At 39.5% G+C, this 26,172-nt stretch overlaps 1 protein-coding gene across 2 annotated transcripts; it reads right to left on the bottom strand.

The window, feature by feature from the left end:
- Positions 1–1,155: 1,155 nt before the first annotated feature.
- Positions 1,156–16,817, bottom strand: LOC101162860 (pleckstrin homology-like domain family B member 2). Of its 2 annotated transcripts, none has more exons than XM_011483485.3 (17): positions 16,486–16,817; positions 14,450–14,561; positions 12,801–13,768; positions 12,437–12,709; positions 10,251–10,385; positions 8,223–8,360; positions 7,612–7,758; positions 7,073–7,183; positions 6,904–6,993; positions 6,685–6,822; positions 5,548–5,647; positions 5,195–5,372; positions 3,892–3,982; positions 3,664–3,810; positions 3,369–3,588; positions 3,155–3,240; positions 1,156–2,966 (listed from the first exon to the last, which is right to left on the bottom strand). In XM_011483485.3, the coding sequence occupies exons 2-17, from the start codon at positions 14,499–14,501 to the stop codon at positions 2,826–2,828; spliced, it is 3,015 nt and encodes a 1,004-aa protein (XP_011481787.1). In that variant the 5' UTR covers positions 14,502–14,561; positions 16,486–16,817; the 3' UTR covers positions 1,156–2,825. The 2 variants fall into 2 exon arrangements, with proteins under 2 accessions (XP_011481787.1, XP_011481786.1); XM_011483484.3 differs by having other exon boundaries at positions 5,195–5,375; positions 16,486–16,815.
- Between the last annotated feature and the right edge of the window lie 9,355 nt (positions 16,818–26,172).

Raw genomic sequence — 26,172 nt, 5'->3', positions numbered from 1 at the left:
GTCTGCCTGTGTTGGACTGTGTTTTTTATTTGACTAATAAGGTATTCTGGCGCTTTTAACGTGGCTTACTGCGGCCTAGGAAAACAGAAAAATTGATTAATCAGTACATTATGATTTGGGCACAAATGTTAAACTTCTAAAAACTAATTTAATTTCTAAGAACTCAGTACTTCTTTGAGTCTCCTTTTGCATTAAGTATCATAAAATGCCCAATGGGATGAAGGTGATCAGCCTGTGGCTATGGATGGGTCAGACTCTAATGGAAGCCCAGATTGCTTATAAAGCCCCCTTTAGGTCATCTGCATGTTGTCTGGTGTCTCTCATCTTCCTTTTGAAAGCAGCCAATAAATTTTATTACAAGTTTTGGTCAGGCAACTTTGCTGACTAATCAAAAATGGCAACACCAGTCATTGAACCAGCTTTTGGTACCTTTAGCAGTTGGTGCGAAGTCCTGTAGAAAAATGACACCAAAGAAATCTCTTCTCACCCTGGTTTCTCATCCAAGCTTGGGTCCTCTACCAGAGGCCTGGGAGCTGGAGTGTCCTGCTCAGTCTCTTTAGCTCTGCACTTTTCTGGACTGAGAAGTCTGAAGTCCATGGATCTGTGGTAACCACTCCTCCAGTTTGGGGGTTATTGCCCCAAGTGCTCCAATCACCACTGGCACATCTGAAACCTTCACTTTCCATGCTTTCTCCAGTTCTTCCCTTAATCCCTGGTATTTCTCCAGTTTCTCATGTTCCATCTTCCTGATGTTTCCATCACTTGGTACTGCCACATCCACCACATCGGCTTTCCTCTCTTCTTTGTCCATCACTACAAGGTCTGGTTGCTTTGCCATTATCATCCTTCCAGTCAAAGTCCCACAGGACATACTCTACCAATTTTGGAGGTGTTTCACATTGATAACTGTTTCAGCTCCCAAAGCTGTTAACATATTAAGCCATCCCGTTTGAAGATACAGTGTAATAGATATGAGCACCCATTTGTGTAATGGTGTCCTGTAAGACCTTTAATTCCCACTACATCAAATGTTAAACCCAACATCTACAGGAAAGTGTTGTGTATGTTGATTAATGAGTTTCTTTTAAGTGCTCCAACACGCAAAGTGCCTCCACACAATATGTTTGTTTCAAATAGAAAAAGCAACGAAACATCTTAGGAAAGTGATTCAGAACCAGTTATTTATTTTTGACACAGGTTGAGTATAAAAACCTAAAGCAGAATCATTGTTATTTTATACAAATATAGAATATAACATGTACTAAAATACCATTTTTCTTTAATAGTGTTTGTGAGATGCAGCGCTGATGAATGCACTGCAGGAGATCCCAACATTCACCCCTTGCAAACCATCAACTACTCGGCTGTTATCAGAAAAAATGCCTGTTGTTGATGTTGCAACAGTCCAAACACATGCAGGTCAAATGCGTGCATGCATTTTAACGATGCTTTCAAAAGCATCAAATGCTCTCAAAGGAATACTTGATGGTAGCAGACAAATAAAGGAGGCCTAATTATCTCAGATTCTGAGCATTTGTGTCTAGAGCCTGACCATTACGTCATTCTGGTGCAAAGACTGTGCGCTGAGGACCTCTGCTGGTGAAACAGAACAGGATGACGACGCAGTAAATACAACTTCAATGCTGCGCAACGCATCCTGACAGGGCTCTGCAGACAGAGGGAGCCCACTGCACAGAGGAAGCTGTGCAACACAGAGTCACTGCTGTTTGGGCAGTGATTCATTTCAGAAAAATACAAGTAAAAAATAATGATAAAACATAACACTGTTTGTAGCAACTGACATGCATAGGTTTTTGGTTTAAAATCTATTTCTATAAGACACATTCAATCCTGCTATAGGCTAAGCAGACAAAATCAGCTTATATTGGTTGTATGAAAGCAGCAATTAGAGAAAGAAGAGTACAAGCATAACAAAATAATGGCTTCATCTGTATAAGAAAACAAAAAAATAATAATAAATCTGTGTTTCTGCATGTTCTAATAGAGAGGAGCATTTGAAACACAAAATTGGATCCAAATTTTATACTGAAAAGCCCAAACAGAGGTAGAAGTAGAAAAGTAACTTTTGGAGCATGATACTGTGTAGAAAAGGCAAAAATAAACATGTGCTGCATATGTTCTGAGACATTTTAAAGAGTACCTGATATGTTGTTAGCAAAATGGAAGAAAAAAAATGTGATGATCAAAAATCTAAGAAGGAAAAAGGAAATAGCTTAAAGATCCACTCTGATGAAAATTGTGTTTTGGGCGTTTTTATGTTCTTGTGGCATTTTCTCATGATGGAAGGCATACATGAAAACAATTAGGCAGAAAGTTGCATTTCAGAGTATTGTTTTATTCAAATCGTTGTGAACCAGGAGCAGGCAAAAAAAATGCAGTCTAAAAAGTTTTGTATTTGGGACGTAGAAATTACACTGGGCCGACCACAAGCTCCCTGCTCTGAACTCTCAGTAATGGGGAAGGAGGAGCGGGGGTCGCCAACAGTCCTATTCACAACTCAGAGGTGAATTTCTAATGAACTCCTGCCGCTCTGCAGTGATTATGTTTCAGAAAACGAGCTTTTATTTTGTAATTTTGACTAAAACTGGCATAATCATAATTAAAATACCACTGGGAAGACTTTTAAAGTAGATCAAAAGATGATCAGAGTGGGTCTTTAAGGCTAACATGGCAGATCTTCTCAAGTATTTTCATTGCTTAGTTAACCTGATATAGATCCATCTCAACTCTGCGTGGCATCAACCTCGATAGAAACAGATAGCCGCAAGTTTTCCCATTGGGCTCAATGTTAACCAAATAAAGTGTCACACCATGAAATGCATGTGTCCTTCAGCACCCGTTACAATAACATCCATCCAGATACGCATGGCCTCAGGAGACGGAGCCACCATGTAGTACACCCGATCGTGGGTCTTCACACTGAAGGTCAGTGAGGGATTGGGGCTCTGGTGTGTGAAGGAAAAAATATGCAATAAAAGGAAGGTAATTAAGGAGGGAGATGTAAAGAGAAGCATGTGTGGGAAGGAGAAGAGGACAAACAGATTTTTCAGTGTTTACACTAAAAGGGGCCAGTTTCAAAGATGGCAGATGTTGAAAACATACACACACATCCGCACAAACCCAGAAGACTTACTTTGTGTGCGTTCTTTAAATGGTCATAGTACACCTCCTCTATGGCTTGGAAGTAAATGACCCCTTTCATCTTGGTCTCATGTTTGTCTGCAGTGAGAAGCATAAGCAAAGCTATGATCAAAGCGCCCTATTCCAAACAGCCACTCCTGGCTTAAGAGGGACACAAGCACGTCCCATTTGAAGCTGCACAGACGCTCAAAGGTGAGGGTGTTCACCTGCATAATACGTGAGAGTCCTGCGGTTATGGTCGAACACAAACCAACGTTTCTTCCATGTTTTGATTTTTCCGCCCATCTTGACTAAGAATCCACGACAGGTTTTATCTGTGATGGCCAAATGAAAGCAGGCGTTTGGGTTGTGGCCAGCTCCTTCAATATGGCCATAAAGATCAAAGTCATCTTTTCTTACAGGGAGGTAGCGAGTCAAGAGTCGTGACTATGGAAAAGATTAAAAAAAGTTATTTTCTGCTTTTAAAAAACATAGTTTGTCATCTGGACTTGTTGTTGGCACCTGTGATCTCTGTTTCTCCCTGAGCTTCACCTCCCGTTCCACAAGTTTCTGTCTCCTGCAAGTCTCCTCCTGTAGTCGTTTTTCCAGGTCCTCTCGTCGTCTCCGCTCCTCCTCCAGAGCCTGCCTGCGAACCTCCATCTCCCGTTCCTGCAAACAAACCACATGTGAACAAAAAATTGGCCATCAAGCACAAACATCTACAAGTTTCCATTATGCTTGGCTTGTTACCCGATGCTCGAGGAGTCTCTGCTTCTCAGCTTGAGCTTCTCGCAGCAATCGCTCCATCTCCTCAATCTTTGCCATGTTGGATGTGCTGGCACTGGAGAAAACAAGTCGTTAGGGCCTAAAAGAAATGTCTTTTAAACTTTACCAGTATCATTTTCTCTGCCATCAGCTCCTTTGGAGAACTCCAACATATCTGACTCCTGCAGAGGAAGTAGGCCTAATCTAACCAACGAGTGTGAGGGCAGATCTCGGCAAGGGTTGGGGAGCCAGATTACTTTCATTAGATCCTGTGATTTGAACCTACTTTAGATCACAAGACTTCCAAAACAAATATCCCGAGCATGACTTCTCATGTGGTTTCCCACTTTTTTTAAATAGTTCCATGTGAAAAAATAATAGTGAAAAAAAACAACAAAGTTTAAAATTTAAATAAATAAACAAAAACAATTTTGAAAAAAGTTTTTTTTTCCACAAAAGGACACACATTATCATGATAAAGACAGAATAAAAGGGTAGTACAGTAACTTTAGGGCTATTGTGAGTAACATTTTTTTTTCAAAATACTTGCAGAGGTGTTTTTATACCGTATTGCCATTTACAGCAAATTAATTTCTCCCTTTTAACCCTTGTGCTATCTTAGATGACCCCACCCTTACATTGACGTCTTCTCCCTACCATGACAAAGGTGGATAAAGGTGGAAAGATTTCATGTAATCCATGGACACCAGTGAAGATCACAAATCATTGAGGAAAAAAATTCAGGGCACTGTCTAGTGGGTCTAGATGACCCAACTCCCAATGTTAAAGTGCCTAGGATAGCACAAGGGTTACATGAGTGAAGATTAAGTTGAAGCACACAAAACTCTTCTGAAAGTGGTCTATCAAAAGCTGAAGATGAATCAAACTCCACTAGGACGCCTTCTGTGTGCTTTTATTTTTTCATTGACTGTATAACAGAACTGGACTGAGTGACTCCACCCCCTTGCATTCACAGAATTCCAGAAGTAAAAGCCTAATAAATATGAACAAATTGCAAGGACTGTTTATCAGTCCACTGTTTTGTGATGGTGAAAACTTGGTTTATAAAAAATAGATTAAAATAGATTTTATGCATGAGAATCGTTCAAATGCAACGCATTGTGGTCTATATTCACCAGTCCATGAGCACCAATGCACACTAGATTTTCGCAGAGATTTTAGAGTTGCAGATTTGGGCAGACCCACAAAATGGCAAACGCATCATGTAGTGCACAATGTACTGAGGGAACTCGGACACAACCCCACAGTTGATGTTTCGTTTTCAGACCTGGAAATGTTGTCGGGGGAGCAGGCGGAGAAGCTGGTCTCCAGGCTGTCAGAGCTGTCTACGCTCATTGTGTCTAAAGCCTGACTGTTGTCTGGGTAGGAAAAGGAGTCCAAGAAGGATTCGGACACCATCCTGGAGCAAAAATCACTTTGTCTTTGCCTGTCTTCATGGCCGTTGCCTGCTGAAAGAAACAAAATGTCAAAAAAATGACAGCTATTGAGTTTCATAAAAATCTGGATTGTTTCATCCCTCTTGTGTTAACAACCCTCGTGAAGAGCTGCAGACTTTAATGAACCACCACAACAACTAGATTTATTTTGAAAAAGACGCCACAATTTGTCACTGCAACTTACTCTTGGCCAACCTGCGAGTGTTTACTTCCCGAGGGGAAAAGCTGAAGTTTTGTGGTAGGACGCTGCCACAACTGGAGCTTTGGGATAGAGGAAGGTGAGCCTGGGAAAAAAAAAGACAGCATACTCAGATCAGGACCAGACTTGACAATCTTTACAAAACTGTAAAGATAAGTGCTTCCTGAGCTGAATGAGTGTTGTAAACCAGAGAGAGAATTCCTGTTTGGGTGGATCACTCTCATGGGAGAACAGTTTACTTCATTCCAATAACTCAGAACACTGAATTCCCCTTTTCAGCAGGCCAGACTTGAATGAGCTTTTTCAAACTTCCTACTCCATTACCAAATGCTTTGATGGAAGATTCAATAACAGTACTTAAGGGTGTATTCAGACTGGGAAAACTGTTTGGTCCGGACCCAGTCTGCTTAATTTGGTCCTGATTGAGTCCTGAACCTTGGGTTTGGTCTGTATTCAGACTGCTGTTTAGGGGACTTCCCTGTTCGGGACTAAAGCCTGTAAACAAAAGCATGTGACTAAAGTTATCCTAACTCATTGGTCAAGAATTATGAGGGAGGGCCAGTGCAACTAATGGCATAAATTATGGAAGTCTTGCGCTGTTAGTTCATTCAAATTTTTTATTTTGCTCAACGTCTCAATGTCAGACTCAACACTTTTTACTCACTTTTCTGGCCCGGTGGAGGCAAGAAGACAGCTAAGAAGGTACGCTGATCAGTGTTTATGACATACAGATAGTCGGGAAAACAGTGAAAAGCAAAAATGAAAAGTTGTTTTGATGAGTCTGAATTCATCCCATCACATTTCAGTGAGTTGCTGTGTCTCATTGTTGTAGTGTTAAGGCATTATTTTAAGAGAATTGGTAAGAAACTACAAGGCAGCTTTTAGGATGACGTCACAGCAGCGCCTGTCGGGCGCGTGCTGCGTAACAAAACACAGAAAGGCATGTAAGAAAATTTCCATCTTGTTTAAATAAATGTTTGAACAAATAAACAGTTGGACCCTTTTTTTGATCGTAATATAAATCGTTGATTTATATTTGTCCGCCGCTCATCTGTTGCATTCCTACTCTGTTTACGTCGGCTATAGACTACAGGCTATAGACTGATTCTGAAAAGAGCTGACCTTGGAAGGAAGTGAACGTCCGATGGTTCTGCCATAGGAGCTGAGGAGCTGCTGGCTCCTTCTAAGAGGTACACTCTCAGTAGGGTGGGGGGAGCTTTCTTTGCAGCTTCTTCTCCTTTCCTTCAGCGAGTGTAGGTGCTGGATAACACAAATCAGAAAACTCAGTCACTAGACGTCACTTTAAGTAAAGTTACTGGTGTTCCTGTAATCGAGTCCTACCTCTTTGATGGTGACTGGATTGCTGGTGAAGGGTTGTCCTTCAGACAACTCTGCATACTTCCCTTCTAAAGATGACAGCTTTTCTCTTTCCTGCAGACAGCAGACGCTCTTTAACTTTAAAAAACAACAACAAATGTTTAGAACGTGGGAGTAAAGAGAATTTTCCTACCTTCTGAAGCATGATGAGCAGGTTGTTTTTTTCTCTATGGAAATTCTCTCTTTCTTGCTGAGCCTGCAAAGTAATCTGTGAGGACTGTTTCTTCAAAGTCAGGATTCGTTCCTGTGAAACATATCAGTGCATTACCATAGCGGGGAATGAGTTCAACAAAAGGTCAGTTCAGGAGTTTTAGCAGATGCCTGAGTAATGCGATTCATCTTGAAAAAAAAAAAAAGTGCTGAAATTTATAGCAGGATTTATTTTTTCTACAGCTTTATTCTCTTTAGAGATTTTAAGCACAACCTGCAGAAGGATTAGTGACAAAAAACAGAATCTAATCACGAAAAACCTCACAGAAAAAGACAAATACATGGAAAAATGGGGATCAAGACTTTTGTGAAACCCTTAACCCTAAGTTTGCTAAGCTAAATGATTATGGATTTTTCTTTTTATCTTGCCAGGACCTACTTTTAGTGCATTTACATGCAATAACTGCAGTGTCACAGGCACTGCTAGCTCCATGCATGCTCATTTAACCTCACTGATTTTACCTTACGAGTGACAACAAGACGCTGACAGTCGGCGATCTCTCGCATCAGCTCCTGGCTTTGATTCTCTATTTCCTCGTCCTGCTTAGTTTCACTTTCCAACCTTTGAAACTCTAAATCCTCTGGACTTTGTGATTGCTTCTCTCTTTCCTACAAGAAACACCATAAAACATGACAGTGCAAATTGAAGCTCTAAGTTATAGCACACAATACAAAATCAAAAAACTAAAAGCATTAAATGGACCATCTGTATCAAAGCGATATAAAAATTTGACTTCGCTCAGTTTACGGATTATATTCTTTCTCCTTCAAACAAAAAAAGTAAACTTTATGTGAAATTTCTTAAATGTATGTTTTAGATCATTCCAGTGTGGGTTTAACCCCTCATGTCTGACTTAATTTCCAGTCATACAAAAAACATTCTTTATTGTTGTTTCCGTTCAAGTTGATGCTAAATTAGTTATGTGAAGTTAGTGAAGTTATGGATGTAATGGTACGTTGCAAATGAGAAAAGCATCGGCGTACACACAATGGGAAGAAATTATTGACACAATCACTGTAACAAAAAGAAGCAAAATGTTGCTTCTAGAGTTTTTTTTTTAATCTGTTCATACCTGAGATGTCTCTGTGTCATCTGTCTTTTCAGTGTTACTTTCTTTCCCCTTCAATTCTTCCAGGAGCTCTTTCTCCCTCTGAAGCTGAGCCATCTCAGACTCCTGTTCTCCATCCAGCAGAGCACACTCCACCTCCACCTGTAGAAAACCCCAATGCAAGGAAACATTTTCCATTTAGGTAATATCAGTGCAGCATTTTGTATGTGTTTATTCCACATGCGTAAAATATGTGAGCCTACTGGCAGCTTTATGATACCATTAGTGGATTTCAATTATTTTTTGGGGTTTTAGTTTTAAAATGTTTCCACACACAGATACTTCAGTAAAATTGTTTACTGACTTTTACAAAGTAACAAAAAGCTCTCGATACATTTATGTCTACTCCAGTTCATGCTTTCTAGTACATGTTAAATTCTCCTTTTCAGTACAAGGATACTGGTAAAACCTTCATATAAAGACAGGCTCTTGCTTCAGAATACATGTTAGCCAAACCCTGTCCTGAGTTCCAAAAGAAGAAATAATGACCTGATAATGATTAATGTCATGTAAATACCTGGGATAGAACATACCTGACTATAGGAGTGCAAACTACTGTACCATAAAAAAATATTTTTTCAGAATTACAATGCCATACATGACTCCTTTATTATTTTCAAGTTATTTTCTTTGTAAAACATGCAGAGACTTAACATAATATAAAGTGACAAATGAATTCTAGTGGTGGCGATGTGCATTGAAAACTGCCTGCTAATCATATTCTATATTTTTGCTAAAGTAAAAGAACTGAAAGCCCAAATTGAGGAAAAACCTTTAGTCAGTAGTCTTTTTTTAGCTACTTTAAAATAAAAGGACAAACAGAGACCAAATAGAGAACCACAGATCTATGGGCCTCAGAAAGACTAAAACAACTACAAAATCAAAAAATTGCAGGCTAAAGTACTACACCCTTAACAACAGGACAGTCAGCAGGCAGATGACGGCGCTGTGAAAAACAGACAATTCAAGTGTTTGGTTGTCAAGCCTATTGGGGTAATTTGACTCAAAACTTTAGGTTAAAATGAATGAAAATAGCTTAAATGATTAATAAAAGGCAGGATGTTTTTAACAATCTGTTGCATTGTAGTAGTAAAATAACTTTTTGGATAATTAGTTGTTGGAAATACACAAGTTACTAAATATGTGGTGAATAAAATTGTTGTTCAACATTTGACCTATCCTGCCAGGGGTCACCACAGCATATCAGTTTTCACCGCTTCGCACAGTTAGTTTGGATTTTTATGTCGAATGCTCTTCCTGACACAGCCCTGTATTTATCCTGGCTGGGGACAGGCACAGGGGACCCAGTTAGGCAGTACTGTGAAGGGTCTTTCCCAAGGACCCACACTGGATGAAGCTCATTACACCCCCTGAGAATTGAGCCCCGACTCCATGTACCAGTCATGCACTTAACCAATTCAGCTAATGTTACTAAAAAGTATGAGAGTAAAGCCTCACACTATTTATTACAGCAAAAAAACATACAAGTTACATTTCTAATGAGTTACTACTGACTACATTAAAAAACTACTTAGAATACACAAAAAAGTAATTCAAATGACAGTAAATAAATGCTATGTTTAAAGTTACAAAATTTTATATATTTACTAATTGAGTTGATGAGAGTTTAGTGCCTTTAATTGCAACTTGGAAAAATCTTTCTCTCTTTCTCCTAAACCCATCTGATTTCTAATTCCAACCAAGTGAAACTGCATGTTTAAAGAGTGAAAACACAAATGCTATGTTCAAAAATTTGTTTCATAGCTAAAAAACACTAAAGACAACATTTGTTGATAAGGCCTGAAATCTAAGTAGCCAGCCAGGTGGAACAGAAGATTCTAACTTAAAGATTAGACATCCATGATCATGCAATATCAGACAGATTGCTTCATAAATCTTATGTTAATCAAATATTTGAAATAAAAAAAGTGCTTACTTTTATTGAATTATTATAAAATGAAATAATGGAAATCTGGTTTATTTGCTGGTTACCTCTCGAAGAGACTCTTCGATCTGGTTGTCCAAGTCTTTGATCTTTTGCTCCAGCTCTTCTATGTTGTTCAGAACTTGAATCCTTTCCTCCTCTATATGAGTGACCTCTTGTTTCAGCTGCACGCTCTCCAGCGCCTAAATGACATCAGAAATGCAAGCCAGAGCTCGGATCAATACAATCCTCAATGTTTATGAGAATTTCTTTGTCAATATTTCTTCCAAGATCCCACTAAATTCACTTGAATTTTTTTTTCATGCCAGAACAATAATCTTTCTGTTCACAACATCAGTATAAAAAAAAAGTTTGATGAAAACAGCTGCAGTTTTGACTCCAAAACTGGACTGGTGACAACAAGGGCAGGATTTTCTTCTTCTTCTTACTGTGATGGAATTTGTTGTCATTTTCTTCTGATGCCAAATGACTCCCACATATCTGGCTAAATCTTTTCACGCTTCGTTACTGCTTGTGTTTTGCAGATCTCTCCTAACATCATGTATTTTTCTGAATTATTACAACTAGGGATCTGAGGGAATCAGAGTTTTTCTTCTGCTCTTACTGCTCTGAGGAATGCAGGACTGAAGGTATTTAGAGACTGTAAACATCTGACACAAATGAACCTTAGCAGACACCACCGTCTCAACCATTAAAACTGGATTTAATACATATAATCATATGTATTATGCATATGTGGTTACATTAAAAAAATGATTACCTGGATTTATAAAAAAAAAAAATTAGCACCCTCACCCCTGTTGCAAGCAAGAAACATCTGGAAAAGCCCATCAGTGCAGTCGCATTCTTCCACTCAAGCAGGCGTGCACAGATGTGCATGCACTCTAACACAAACCAACTCCCTGTGGGATAGAGTCATTTCCTGTTACCCCCTCCTTTTTCAGTTTGAATGGCTCTGTCCTAAAACAAAACTAGAACTTCGTCATTAAAACCAGACAGTATATTTTAGATTTTTTTTCTGTCTGTGAAGTGGAAAAAAAATAATAATACAGTGAGGGGGTGGTCTTCATGGGAAGAAAAATACTGTTAGTGATGTGGTAAGTACTTTTTTTCTGTGGATTCAACATATTCATTGATTCTCAGGATGTGCAGGGATGTTTCCCATCATCATTTATAAAAAAGAGATGTGTACAAGTTCAGAGAAAAGTAGTGGTTTCCCATTACGTCACATATGCAGCAGATTTTAATGGATGGCGTGACAAAGGAACTCTTGGATGAGCTTCATATGAAGGAAAAGTGGATAAAGAAAATGCCATTTACTATAATTATAATTACAAAAAGTGACCTTGTGTCACGAAAGGTAAACAAGCGGGGATAAACAATTTGTCCGCATCTAGATTATTTACATTCCATTCCACAAAAGGGAAGCATCTTATTACTTCCTATTGCAGTTTTTGCAGGACAAATTTCCAACAAAGTGACATTTTCTTTCTTCTAAGATCTGATATTCTACCTTAGTGTCACCATCACAAATGCTCAAAGTGCCTCACTTTTGAATCCCTAATGCCACTAATTCAATCTGTAATGATTTAAAACATCCAGATTTGGTTGATTAAAGGATTAGAAGTTGAGGTGAGAATAAACAGATAAAGGATTATTATTTGTCAACTTAAGTCACCAGTCAAATCAGAATTACCTTAAAGTGATTTTAAAAAACAGATTGTCTTCTAGTCCTTTTCCTTTCAGATTTTCTCATCAGGAGTCGCCACAGTGAATCAGCTTCCTCCACCTAACCCTGTCTTCTGCATCCTCTCCTCTAACACCAGCTACCTTCATGTCTTCGTTCACTGCATCCATAAACCTTCTCTTTGGTCTTCCTCTACACCTCTCGCCTGGCAGCTCTGGACTCAGTGTCCTTCAACCAATATATTCACGGTCTCTCCCCTTTGGACATGTCCAAAACACCTCAGTCTGGCCTCTCTGACTTTGATGTGATGAAACGTCTTTATCTTCACAGGTTTCACTTGTTTAACAAATTGTTTTTGATGTTGCAGATTGTCAAAATTGTGTGACTGTGCTAAATGAAAGCTGAACATTGAAATATTCAATAGAAACTGAGTTGTCTGCCTTTTTACTCAGATTCTTTCAATTTCAAACCTTTTTGAAAACAGGAACAGTAACGATTTTAAGGTAATCTTTATGCATGACAAACATAAATTTGATGATGATTTACTTTGGTTCTGTGGTGTGCGGATGGAGAAGGGGCGCTGCTACCCAGGCTGGTGGCGGGTGAGCGGGACCTGGCGTCTCTGTGGCTGCTCTGCTGGCGTTCTGGAGCAGAGCTGCTGGGAGAATCGGAAAACACAGACTCATCGTCGGACACCTGCAGCTTCTCCAGCTCCTTGTTGATCTTCTGCAGGTCGGAAACTGAAGAGCCGGTTGGCTCTCTGGGCACTTGACCCAACTCAGTGCACAGGTTTAGGATGGTTTCTAGTCGCTGGCATTCCTGCACGCAGAAGATTGATGGTTGCTTCTCAAAGATGCTAAGGAAACTTTTAAGTGACAATGAGGTACCAACTGCAGATTAAAAGCCTCACCAATCTCTGCACTTTCTGCTCCCGGAGCCGCTCATCTCTCTGGTGCTGGTGGTAATCTTTCAATTCCTCTTTGCCATTCAGTGAGCTGATACTGCCCACTCTATGTCCTGGACTTAAGAAGCTCTTTCCAAAGGACAATCGTCTCTCTCCAATTGGGATATCTAAGCCTGTTCCATCAAGCTCCACACCAAGTGAGCTCAGAGAAGTAAGACTGGACCTCCTGGGTGTGTTGGGCATACTGGCTGGTACTGTCACATCTGGAGGCTGCTCTAAGGATGAAAGACTGCGTCTTTGTCCCGCTGAGGCTGCCCCCCTGTGAGATCCTGCTATGTGACGAGAAGGCAGCGATAGAAGAGGGGGGTCTGCTCCATTGTGAAGGCGTGGTAAAGAACGACTGTGCTTCCCCAAACTGTTGAGAGACCCAGTGGAGTATTTCCTCTGCCTGGTATCAACTCCAGCTTTGCCTTGGGAGTAGACCCTGCGTCCTATTCGAGGACTAGAGGGCATACTGGCTGCTCCACTTCTGGCCCTGGGTGAGCGAAGCACAGCTTCCCCATATGCAGACAGCGTAGAGCCCCCTTCTTCTGAGTTGGGGAGCAGAAGGCTGTCCTGAGACTGATGTCGGGTTTGGGGATGACGAAGCGAGCCGTTTGAGTTAAGCAAACGCTCGCTTTGACGCGGCGATGGAGGCACGCTGCTGCTGGTGATGTAAGAGAAGTTTCTCAAGGCGGGTGGGGGGCGCTCTGCAGTGCTGAGGACGGACAACGGCCTGTTGGGCTGGGCTCCACCAGGAGGAGGCACACTGAGGTACTTGCGGCTGCACTCTGCAGCCCTGAGGCTGGCCTCCAGGGCACTCTTTCTGCGCTGCAGAGTCTCCATGAGCTCCTGAAGCTCTGCTTTGGAGCGGGAACCCCTCAGCAAAGTCCCACCTGCTGAGCCACTGCCGCTGTGCTCGATCTTTACACAATCTAAGAAGAAAAAGATGGTTCAACAAAAAGAAAAAATTATAAAAAAGTCCACTTTAGCAAAATAAGACCAAGCAAAAGCTCAGCAAAAAGATGTGGTACCACCATGCTGAGTAAGAGGGGGGAAATCAGTGAAATATGTGCTGTCATAATGTTCTGAGCCCAACACAAACACTGGCTCAATCAGTGGTTGAGACTCTTCTAAATATGGAGAGAGGCTGGTCGACCAAGACGAGGTCCCACAGCCTCAACAAAAGTCCTGAGGGCAACCCAAACTGAGCCAGGAGCTGGAAGAACGCAAAGTATGGTTTATTTCTTATTCCAGCATTTCCACAACCCCTTCACAAAACTGTGCTTAATGAATTAATAATAGGTTTTCAGAATGATGCAAGGACTGATCGAGTTCTCTGAACAGAAAGTCAAAGCTTGTGCAAGTCTAACAGATACCTTCAGTATGACTCTTCACCTAAAAATGAGCCAGAGGTCAGCCAGAAGTTTGTTTTCTGAGAAGCAATTTGAGCTTTGATGAACAAAACCCATGTACTAACACTCAAACATTCCCTGATAAGATGGAGCGAATTCCAAACAGCTTTTGGAATGATGATGATGACAGATTAGACAAAAAGGAAAATCAATAAATCTGTGAGACCCGGTTTGCGTGATAGTTTCAAAAATGAGTGTTACCTGATGTGTAGCCCATTGTGGTGACACCCCTCTGAGGAAACATACTGTTCATCACAGTAAGCCCCCTTGTCTGTTGGATCTGAGCTCAGGAGGCAGGGTTCAGCTGGGACTGCTGCATAACAAGACAGGAAATCAATAGGAAACTCTTGTTTAAACCAGAATCGCCTCTGTGCTTTTGCTCTGTTGTAGGCCAAGATATTTTTGGTTCAGCAAAGTTTATTTTTGTCAGATGCACATCACAATCATGCACTGATTAAAAATGTGAACATTTTAGCAGAATATTCAAGTCTAAATAAAAGCCGATTTTAAAGAAATCGTTTACATTTTATGAAAAAGTTTGAATTTGACTTCATAACCTGCATGCCAGCAAATCACTAACCTAAAAGAAGTTTATTAATGTGATGGATGACAAATAACATCCACAATCACTTGGTCATTCTTGCAGAAATAAACAAATCAAGACTTTCACTAAAGAGACTAATAGAAAAATTCAGCTCAAAGCCCCCCCAATTCTTGATTCCAACTCACATTCCAGATGTGCGTATTACAAGCAGACGCAGTGGGAAAAAAAACTTTCCAAATGACTATAAGTGTTAAAACAGACCCAAACGAGAGCCTTATGTCTGACCCACTGTACCCAGTAGAGCTAAGCAAGCAGAACTTGGCACTGATATCACCATTCGGCCCCTCAGGGCTCAACATTCACACTCACCTAACAAGTCCTGCAGCTCATGCTGAACTCATTAGGCTGTCACTTATATATTTCACTTTTTGAAGTTTTGGAGATTTAAAGGAAGTTTAGAAAATGTGTACTTTTTTGGAGATAAAGTAAATAAAAGATAAGAAAAAAGAAAATCCTTTTCATTATAAGAATTAAATGTAATTAAAATATAAAGTCACGTTCCCGAGACACAAAAAGACATCATTGGCTGATCTAAGATATTCTGGTTCTGCTGTCTGGAGAGAGCCGACAGGAAGCAGGGTATCCTCTTACACATCCAGTCAGCATGAGTTCATTCTTCAGACTTCCATACTGAATGAGGAGGGCCAAAACCCCCCGCCTTGGCTCAAAGGCAGGAGGTGTAACTCAATCAATTTATGTGATTAAAAGAAAGGGAGAAAACATATTGCCCAAGCAGATAGAAACAGATGGAAAAGAGGCCACTAACAAAATGGTTTTGGTGGTGCTTCAGAAAAAATAGTTCCACATTGCGATAGACTTGTGTTGCCTCACAAATCTAACCCACAGTTCAGACAAAAACACAAGAAAAACACAAAAAAAGAAACTTTCATTCATGCATATTTAAATTTTGTACTTAAAAATAGAAAAACATCCTTCCCATTGTTGCCTGAACAGCTCAAACTGACTTCAGTTTTAGTGGTGCAGATTTTTAGCAGCAACACACACATGCATCAGTTTGAAATATCTCTGCACTAAACTTCAAAAACCAAACATTTCACACCAATATATCAGAACTATTTTTTTTTCAAAATGAAGAGAAAGAAAAACTGATTTTAATCTGTCTGTATTTATAAACTAAATTCATAGGTCATTTGTTAAGATTTAAATAAATTAGTACCATGTTTGATGTCAATATGAAAGTGACAACTTGTTCTTTTTTTATTGGAAACATTTCAAAGTAATTAAATGATATAAAACAAGTTCCTTCTTTTTGATCACGTGACCTCTACTTATACAAACATGGGCATTTAAGTCAAGTTTATAACATTTCACAAACTTGGTACAATGGTTTAACCATCTTTGTTTTATTATAATCTTTATAAAGCACTAAGAATATTTTAGGTTTTCAAAAAAAAATGGTAAGTTTTGGCAGACTCATGAACACACGCGCGCACTCAAGTACGCGCACACTCCCAGCATCGTCAGGATTAAATGCGCTTTTTTCTAAAAAACATGTGCACCAAATCATTCAAATAACACAGCATATGATGAAGCTGACAGTTGCATTGAGCATCTCTGAGTCTGACAGAGGGACGGATCGCCTCCTCTTGTTTCCAGAATAAAAGCCTCTCACCTCCGCGTGGAGTCCGCGCTCACATGCTGAGGAGTTCTCCGCTACAGTTGAAGTTCTCCTCCATGGCTCCTGCATCAAACAGCAGAGCAAAGTCTTGTCATGATAAAGAGTCAGACAGGAGACCCTCCCACCTCCCCCCTCTCAAGATTTTCCTCCCCTGAAGGAGTGGGGGGCTCTGTTTACTTCTGCGGTTGAGCAGCTGCTGCTACTGCTGCCCCCCTCTGGCAGGTTAGAGAATTGCTCAAACGAAGGAGCAGAAAAAGCAGAATGGATTCCAGGGAGCACATGTAAAGGATAGATAGATAATCTCCTCTGCTGAGGGATTTGTTTTTCAGTCGCTGGCTCTGACCTATAACCTGATCAATATCGGGGGTCAGGTTCCATCTTGGACACACACAGTGACTTATCTCTACTTGTCATGTGACATACCCCTCCCTGACTGAACCAGATTTTTTTTTACCATCAGTCCAAGCGTTTTGGTTCCATTTTTTGGAGAAAATCCTGACTGAGTGTTTTGGCAAAAAGTTTGGGGGGTTTGGGGCTCAAACTTAGAAAAGATGTGAGCTTGTAGATTTCGGTTTCAGCAGTAATTGAGGAGGAGGCCCACTGCTGTGTTTGAAACAAGGCCAACCTCACTTTGTCTCAGTAACCAACTGCGAGCAAAGAACCCCCAACTGTCTGGGAATTCAACTGGAGAGCATCGTGGAAAAATTCCTGCTGATCCAATCATTTGTGGCCGTTGGGTTTTACACTGTGGGAAGAAGTAACACCTGAAGAATCAAATGGAATAAATAAAGAGGTACTCAAAGAGAAAGAAAATCTTTGGTTTGAGTACCATCCTGGACATCATGCAAGAAAACTCCAATGACATCACAGGGTGGGGGCCGAGGAGCCCCAACGAGATGATTAGTTCCAGATCCGAGCCGGAGTCTTTGCCGTAAAGTCAGCCCACCCTGCTCCCTCGCAGCTTCAGAAAAGTGAAGGCATCATAAATCTCAGCAGCTCTCATCTATGATGTGAGCTGATTCAAACTTGTATTCCAAACAAAAGCTTGATGGTTACAGAAAGCTGGAATGTCGTACTGTTTCCTGTCCAAAACAAATACAACAGCAGAAAATGTTTTATTGTAAAAGTCAGGAGACAGACATTTCGAGTTAGCTGCTGCATGTGCAGGCAATGGAAAAACCGTAGCTTGAAACAGCGGATTTTTGAGTGAGGCAATAAGATGGGAGCTGAAATTAAAGTCAGACTGTGGGGAGGGGGCGTGTGGGCATTGTGGGTAATTGTTGAGAGGTTTCAGTTGGAGTCTGAAAACGGTTAAATGACCCATTTAATAACAATAAATCAACATTTTCTGAAACTTTTTTGTCTAAATGTGAATCCTTTTGGTTTTCTTTGAATTAAAAGCTTCATTTCTGCTTCTTCTTATCTAGATATGTTGAAAAAACTTGGGTGAAAGTTTCACATTTAATCTCTTGGTTTGGGATACTGGCCTAAAACAAGTTAACTAATAATGTGAAGCCTTCAACTCCTTAAGTTTCTCTGTCATAGTTCATTCGTGAGCTGTTAAAATGAAAGGTTTTCCTTTCCTGTGATCAATGCCAGCAAAATGAAGAAGCCCAAAGGGCATTTTTTTGTAGTTTAAATAAGAGTTTTCTCATCTATAAGTCAGTTCGTTTCAAGATGAACATTAGTTTGTAATTGCTGCTGTGAACTCCTTTTGTTCTGATGATTGAATCTTTTTCTGCAATGTCTATAACTGGAGTTTAATATAAACATTATCAATATGGACAAAAAAAAAAAAACCCCAAAGAAACCATGACAAATTTAGTCTTAACTGATGTAGTTGCAGACATAGATGAATTATTCTCTAAGTTAAATTCAACATATTGAAAGGCAACAAAATATATTTCAGTTCACACTGATCAAAACAAACTTCCAAAAATAAGATGCCTTTACTACAGTTCATTCTTTACAGGAAGCAAATGCTTCAGCATCACACTGATTGATTCTATCCTTCCTGTTGCTCTTCATTTGCCTCTTTGGCAGGTTCTACAGGTTTCTCCTCTTGCTCAGTTTCAGAACCTTCTCCCAAAGTCCTGTCACAGTCTTCTGGCTTGGTCAGCAGGCTGCTTGCTTGATTATGTACTTCCGACTGTGCTTGTTCCTTATCAATGTCAGCACCATGTGGTCCTACTCTTATGGCAGATGGGTTGAGGTCCATGTAAAGAAGAAGTCCCCCTTCAATAACTCCTGTTCCGTTGTGTCTGTGTGAGGCTGTGGAGTTTTCTTTTGCTGTGACAGACATAAACAAACACAATTGATGCATGGTTTTCTTTACTTTTCAGTCATCCACCCATTTTAATCCCTGTCGGAGCCTAACCTGGCTATAATTGGGAGAAGGTGAGGTACACAATGGACAGATTGTCAGCCTATCCAGAGACAATTTAGACTAATCAATCAACCTATAAAGCATGTGAATGAACTGTGGGAGGGAGTTGGAGAAAATCCACGAATACAAAGGGAGAACTTGGAGAAACCGGGACTTTCTCGCTGTGGGGCAAAAGCACCAACCATTGGTCCACTGTGCACCTCAGTAGATGATATATGGGCACAAAAATATTGTTAAACTACTTGAGCCTGGCAGCATAAACCTGTTTTTGTCTGAAATCAACATTTCCACAATCCAATTTCTTGGACATATTCTTAAGAAAGTGGTTTGTGGTCCTTGTCAAGTGTTATTTTCATAGCCAGATCTGTGTTTTACATTTTCAGACGTTTTTAAACTCAGGTCACACACTAGTGTGCTGTGGTATTGTATCATTATGTTTCTAATCTGCCTTATTAAAAGAATCTTTGACTTTTTTTTGCCTTTTTTCATTGGCTGTTTTATACTGACAATTGGTTTAAAGTTGGAAGAGTTGTACAAGAGGTAGAAAATGTGATGATTCAACTCATTTTCAAAATTTCCTCCCAAACTTTTGACTTTGGGACAAAAAAATATGATTTGAAATGTTTTTAATTTGTCAGTATGAAGTCTATAAAGCTCAAACAACTCAAATCCTAACAAATATCTTTCATGGCTCATTTCTTTTTGGAATGTATGCAGAAGACAGGAGATGGAAATCAAAGATATTCTACATTTGTTGTTTATCTATATTAAGCTTTATGGTTACGTTTTATTCAAATAGTTTATTCTAGAAAATTATCCTTTTCTTAAAAATACAGAGAAATATGAAGTATTTCTGCAAAGTTCTAAACAAGTTTTATCTGCAGTTTCTCCTAAAAGTACATTCCAATGCTTTTATCAACATGACTGAGTGCAGCACATACCATTTTGCTTAACACACTGAAGCAGAGCCACAATAACGGTAAATAGGACAAAAGCTGCAGAAGCTGCGGTACTCCACCATGATCTCTGCGTGTTTTGTTCATCCACACCTGCGGAATCAGGAGGTTTTAGTGGGTTTTTTTGTGCAGAATCAACACAGAATTTTCTCTAAGTCAGAGAAAGAACAATTCCAACACTTACTTATTGCTGCAACAGTGATGTTGACTTTGGTTTGAAAGATGTGTTTGCTGTGTAAGGCTGTGAACATGCAGGTATACGTCCCAGAATGCTCTTGACTATCAGGCTTGTTAAGTAGAAGAGATCCGTCCCCCAGCAGAACCAAGTCCTGGTCCAGTTCTGCTTGACCCTCCCACTGGTTTGTAGTTTGTCTGGTTCTGTTGTCATATCTCAAGATGAGTGTGGGCTCACTGGAAGAGGAGAAGGTCCAAGTGAGGGAAAAGTTGTGGAGCATTTGTGGAGCATTGCAGGGGATGAGTACTGGATGTCCTTCCTCGTGTGTTACATCTTCTGAAACGAAATGCAGAACATGGCTTTCATTGACCTTTACTCATCTTACACTCTAATGAAAATGTCATCATTTAGTCTTGTGAAAACACACCTTGGTTCTTCCATGAGGCGATCCAAACCTGAGTTTTGTCCGATGATTTAAAAGAGCAGAGGTAGGTATAATTGTTGAAGTTACCCACAATCCTCAGCATACTCTCCACAGTAAACAGACCCTTATGGTCTGTGGTTCTGATTGTGGAATTTTCAAGAGCCTCCTGGGCTGAGGGGGGATTTGTGGCCCATGATACCTGAGGTATGGGGTAAACGTTCTGCGAAGAGCAAGTGACCCACTCCTCTGTCATCTTAATCGTCACCATCTGAATAGGAGCTGGAGGAAAGTGAATGGTTAGAGGTCATGCAGTTCATAGTTGCATCAATGGTATGGAAAACAGGTGCAGGTGTGTCAGTCAGTCTTGCATCCGTGCACAGAAATGTGAAGCTGCATTGGCTTCAAAAAGTGCAGATTTTTCAGCTGCAGTTCCTCAAGGGTTTAATTTTCCTGTCCATGGGCCATCAATTATGGAGTCCTATACTGTTCATAATTAAATAAATAAATATTTAATTCAATAAATAAATATGACCTCATGCAAATACACAATCAACCAATAAATATCTCATAAATATATAAAAAGATCATGAAATTGTGAAAAACCAGCACACTGATTTTAAATTAGCCATTGTATTATTCAATATATTTAATTTTGCTTTAAAAACATGTTCATTATTTTAAAACAGCATTTTAAAAATATTCATTTTAATCATGTGGAATATATTATAATTTTACGTCTTTTTTCAGAACCTCGGATTTCAAAATCAATATTTTCCAAAGTAGCTTTGTTTTTATTTAATGTTGCTGTTTTTCACAATGGCTGATTTATTTCATGAAGAGCTTTTTCAGGAGAATGGGTCTGTCTGTCAATCAAACAGACAAGGCGGAGACACTTTTGTGATTGGCTATTCCTTTACCCAGACATGAGCAGCAGCACCCTAACTCCCCTGACTATATCGATCGAAGATGCTTCAGCAAACGTGACGGCGCAATGCACACCCCTCAACACTAGGGGGAGTATGCACCTCAACACATCCACAGTGTAACAAGAAATTGGGCAGTTTTGGTTCTAAATTTGCGGATAAAAGTGGCTTTGGGCGAGTGTGCATAATTCAGGTGATTTTGTGGTCGGTTTGGCAATTTTCATCTTCTCATGAACGTATAGTAGTGGTCTAAGTTAGGCTGAGTGGTTGTTGGAGTTCCACTAAGCTTCTATGAACTGGAGTTTCCATGAACGCACCATGCCGCGTGTGGGAGGGGCAACAAGCTAATGTTTTTAGCCTTATAGCCACATGGAGCGGTTGCTTGTGCTTATCTCAGTAACAATGCATGGATGCACAATGTACATGGAGAGTATTAAGATGTCAGAAACGTCATCGCAGGAAAGGTTCAACATTTTTCTTGAGAGGGAAAAATAAAACCAGAGGACCTGATTATAATCATTGTCTCATTGAAAATAGAAAAATATCATAAGGTTCAGGAGGCCCGAGCAGGCTTGTCCCGCTTTGCACAGCTGCCTGGTCTCACTCTGTCGATCCTCCTGCGAGCCGACATATGTCACGATGTGAGCTGTGAGTGAATGGCGTAAGAATGAGGAGTGTGAAAGATGTTGACGACCGGAGCTCCTTTGTGGTTTGGTCCACACAAACCCTCAAACTACAAAAACAGAGTTGTGGATGTTTGCATCTTCTGCAGCAGACAGATAGATTGTCTCTATTTGATCTCTAATGTCAGCAAAGCCGCGCAGATATCGCTGAAACATGTAATCTCTGACTGGCACACCGCTGAGCGGGTATCGAGGAATATGAGTCGATTTCCATGGATGAGCCAATGAGCGTTTAGATCCCGCCCACTTTCACTGATTGACAGAAAGACCCATTCTGCTGAAAAAGCTCTTCATGAAATAAATACGCCATTGTGAAAAACAGCAACATGAAATAAAACAAAGCTACTTTGGAAAATATTCGATTTTGAAATATGAGCTTCTGAAAAAAGACAGAATTATAGTAAAATTCAACATGATTAAAAATGAATATTTTAAAATGCTGTTTTAAAATAATGAACATGTTTTTAAAGCAAAATGAAATATATTGAATAATACAATGGCTAATTTAAAATCAGTGTGCAGGTTTTTCACAATTTCATGATCTTTTTATATATTTATGAGAGATTTATTGGTTGATTGTGTATTTGCATGACGTCATATTTATTTATTGAATTAAATATTTATTTATTTAATTATGAACAGTATAGGACTCCATAATCAATAGATTAGTTTTGTGGCCTCTGGTATTTGGAAATGTTTGTGTATGATAAAGATAATGTACCAAACATGGTTAAAGGAGCTCTTCGTACATGTATTACAGGAGAAACTTCTGTGAGCAAAGTTCTAGACATTCAGCAGGTTCAAGAATAATTTATTATTATTTGCTAAAGAAAAAAAACGTTTACAACATCCAGGTACCACACACAAGCGACAGCCTTTAGTAAACTAAAAATGTGTACATTTGTTTTAAAATCCTAAACGCTTCATGACTCAAAATATCTTCCAAAAACCCCGGGGTTGGAAAAGGGAGAAAGAAAAAATAAATAAGGAATGAGTCTGTGACAAATCATGAAAAACACTTTTAAGAATATTTTTTTCTGAAGCGTGAACTACAATTTTGAACAAACGTGAAATTGTGACACTTGAGCCAAACCTTTCTACCTTATGATGAAGGTTTGTGTGGATTCTCATTCATCTAAGTTGGTTCCATCAAAAATAGTAGGTAAAAAAACTGTCAACTGAACTTAGTTTATCCTTTATTATTGAAGAAAATGACTGAAGATGCAGCACAAAATCAACAGATCTTCAAGAACTACTTAAATTGAGCACAGGTATCTAGTGTTGAGCCAATAAAAAGACAGACAGAATTTCAACTTGTTAAGTTGAGGCCACATGCAGGAAACACAAGTGTTGCATGTTTTTGGCGCGAGACATTGCTCTTGTTTTTTAAATGAGCTGGTAATTAACCCTTAACGAGTCAGTCGGTTTTTTGCTTTCCAAATGCCTTCCTATTAAAAAACAAGTCAAGTTCAGCCTGCAGATGGAAAAAACGTGCAAATGTTCCACTGTGGTGTCACGCCCACATCATTTCACCACCCCAAAGCTTTACTGGAGCATACTGTCAAAAGCAGGATGCTGTAAAAGTATTGTTACACAAGTGACCAAAGCCTTAGCAGTACACTGACCTTTCACCTCCAGGTTAACAAACATCTCCTGGTTGCTTTTCCGTGTACTGGTGTAGCACTTGTACCTGCCCCTGTCTTGAACTTTCACCCTTCTGAGGAGCAGGGAGGCATTGCCATGAGGGATATGAGAGTTGAACAAGCATGTCCGTCCACTGAAATGCTTATTCTGCAGCCCAAATTGATCCTTGTTGTAGTAGTAGCTGTGAACAGGGATTTGCTGCTTGTACCAGTGGATTACCACTGTGCTGGCGGGTTTAAAGCTGCAGGGTAGGATGCAGTCTTCAGGGATGATGCAGGTGACATTAGCATCTGGAAGAACGACTGAGGAAACCGGTCATGTCAGGATTGAAAATGTTTTTTTATTTTTTTATTTTAGCATTAACTTCATTTGATTACTGATTTATATCATACAGGTCTTTCAGTTGACTGCTCTATCCTATTGTAATCGAAATACTTTAAATAAAATGTTCTTGAGTTAACATATCCATACTCAATTTTTAGCCAAAAATCGCTTACATTTTGCTCTTTGTGTCTTAAAATAGTAGGTGTATATAGTAGGACTTTTCATCCATTTACCTAATGCTTTAGTTATTTTTTGGTTATTCTAAGACTTTTGAGAAAGCAGACCTTTAAAAATCGTTACCGGCACATGTTTTTCCTTTGACCACAAACGTCCAACAATTTGACACAAATTCCCAATATTCACATTAACGTAAACACTGTCATCATTCAGCTCATCCCAAATGCAAAAAGTTACAAATTTTAGTTTGTACAATACCTTTTGTGTCGCTCCAAGAGAGTTTCTCCAGAAAAACGAGCAGCAGAAACTCCACTGCATGTGTCACCGCCATGTCTGCTGGGTGTTTGGTGAGGTGTCAAACCTGAGACAGAAATCACGCACACATGAGAAAATCAACCGTGTGCAGCGGCCTGTTTCAGTGTGAAACCCCTTTACATCCTTTCTTCCACTAATGAAACACTGAATAACTAACCAGGCAGGTAAAACTTTAACTACTTTGCTGTTCCTTCCACCTTCCACCAATAACTCTAGTGCACACTTTTTCATTTTTTATTAAATAATTGTCATTAAATTTAGAATTTAGCATCAAATCTTAAGAAAATCTTCTCAAATTGTTCACATTTTAGAACAAGACATTAATCCCACCAGAAAAAAAGAAAAGAAAAATGTTTTATTGCAAAATGTATACACCACATCAATAAGACCTTTCAAAAACAGTGACTCATAAAAGTGTAGCAGCCACTTTTTGAGGACAGCCATGTCAATACTTTTTGTTTAATATTCTTTTTTAATATTCCAATGACAAGTCATCTAGATATTTTTTGTGGATGACAAAATGAAAAAAATATGCTTTGCAAATCCACAAAATGTGAATTAAAAAAAACAAATCTTGAAAACAAAGTAATAATTTCTTACTCAAGTTTTATCATTTTTTGACCTCTGGAGGGCAGAGACGAGCCGCCACCCCCTGCTTGCCAAGCAGCAGCTGGCTCACATGAACAGAGTGAGGTCCACGTGCATCTTTCTTCAAGATAGCATTGCTCATGCCTGGCCTCAATCAAATTTAATCCCAGATTAAGGGGGGCATCCCACCAATATAATGCTGTCCATGCTGAGTTATATCTTGACATCTGCAACAGTTTTTATTTACCTGTTTGAGGTAAGAATTAACATACGTGTCTCATCTTTTAGAAATATCATCTCTTTATTTTATTTATTTACATAATTCAATTAGCTATTCTCCATGGAAACCATTCATTTTCCAAACTCTTTTATGTTGGAAACATATCTTTTTTACTTAAAGGGAAATGCTGGAATTCATACAAAAATCAACAAAACAACATCAACAAAAAATCTTATCATCATCGTTTTTACTGTACAAAAAACAACATCAGAGTAAAAGGTTTCCAAAAGGTCACTTGGAGCTTTACAGTGAAGTCAGGCCAACACCAATAATGCATTAATCTCTGGGTATTTTGGAAGCACATTTTACAACATGAATGTGCAAGCACCAGAACTCCACAACCCATATTCTGTTTACAGAAATATGATGGAAGCAAAATTGATTACCAATTTTTAAAATGCAATGGAAAATAAATGTGATGCACGGAAGTCCAGCATTTAGAAAAGTATTTAATGAAACAATTTTTTTAATTGTTAAATCCAGAGAAAGAGGGACCAGCTTCAGAAGTACTTCATCTGGTTTCAGAACTGAGCACATAGAGTCCCTAAGGTCAGCGAGTGCAGATGTCACCCAGGACATACGGTTGCATCTGTCTCCATTAGATGAGATCATTTGCATCTTCTCAATGCCACAGGGAATGACTTCAGGAGGAAAATCCTTCAATGTATAAAAGTAGGATATAGAGTTTTTATTTTTATCTGGTCCCAGCGATGATGAAACTGCTGGCTGTATTAACTCCACTGTGCTGCCTCCAGTTTGTAGGTTACTGAAAGATTTCACCACCCGCAGAAAAGAAGATTAGAGAG

Source organism: Oryzias latipes, chromosome 14, assembly GCF_002234675.1.
Source record: "Oryzias latipes chromosome 14, ASM223467v1".
In the NCBI taxonomy this organism is placed as follows: domain Eukaryota; kingdom Metazoa; phylum Chordata; class Actinopteri; order Beloniformes; family Adrianichthyidae; genus Oryzias; species Oryzias latipes.
The sequence above is the reverse complement of the archived record's forward strand: the minus strand, read 5'-3'. Positions and strand labels throughout refer to the sequence as shown.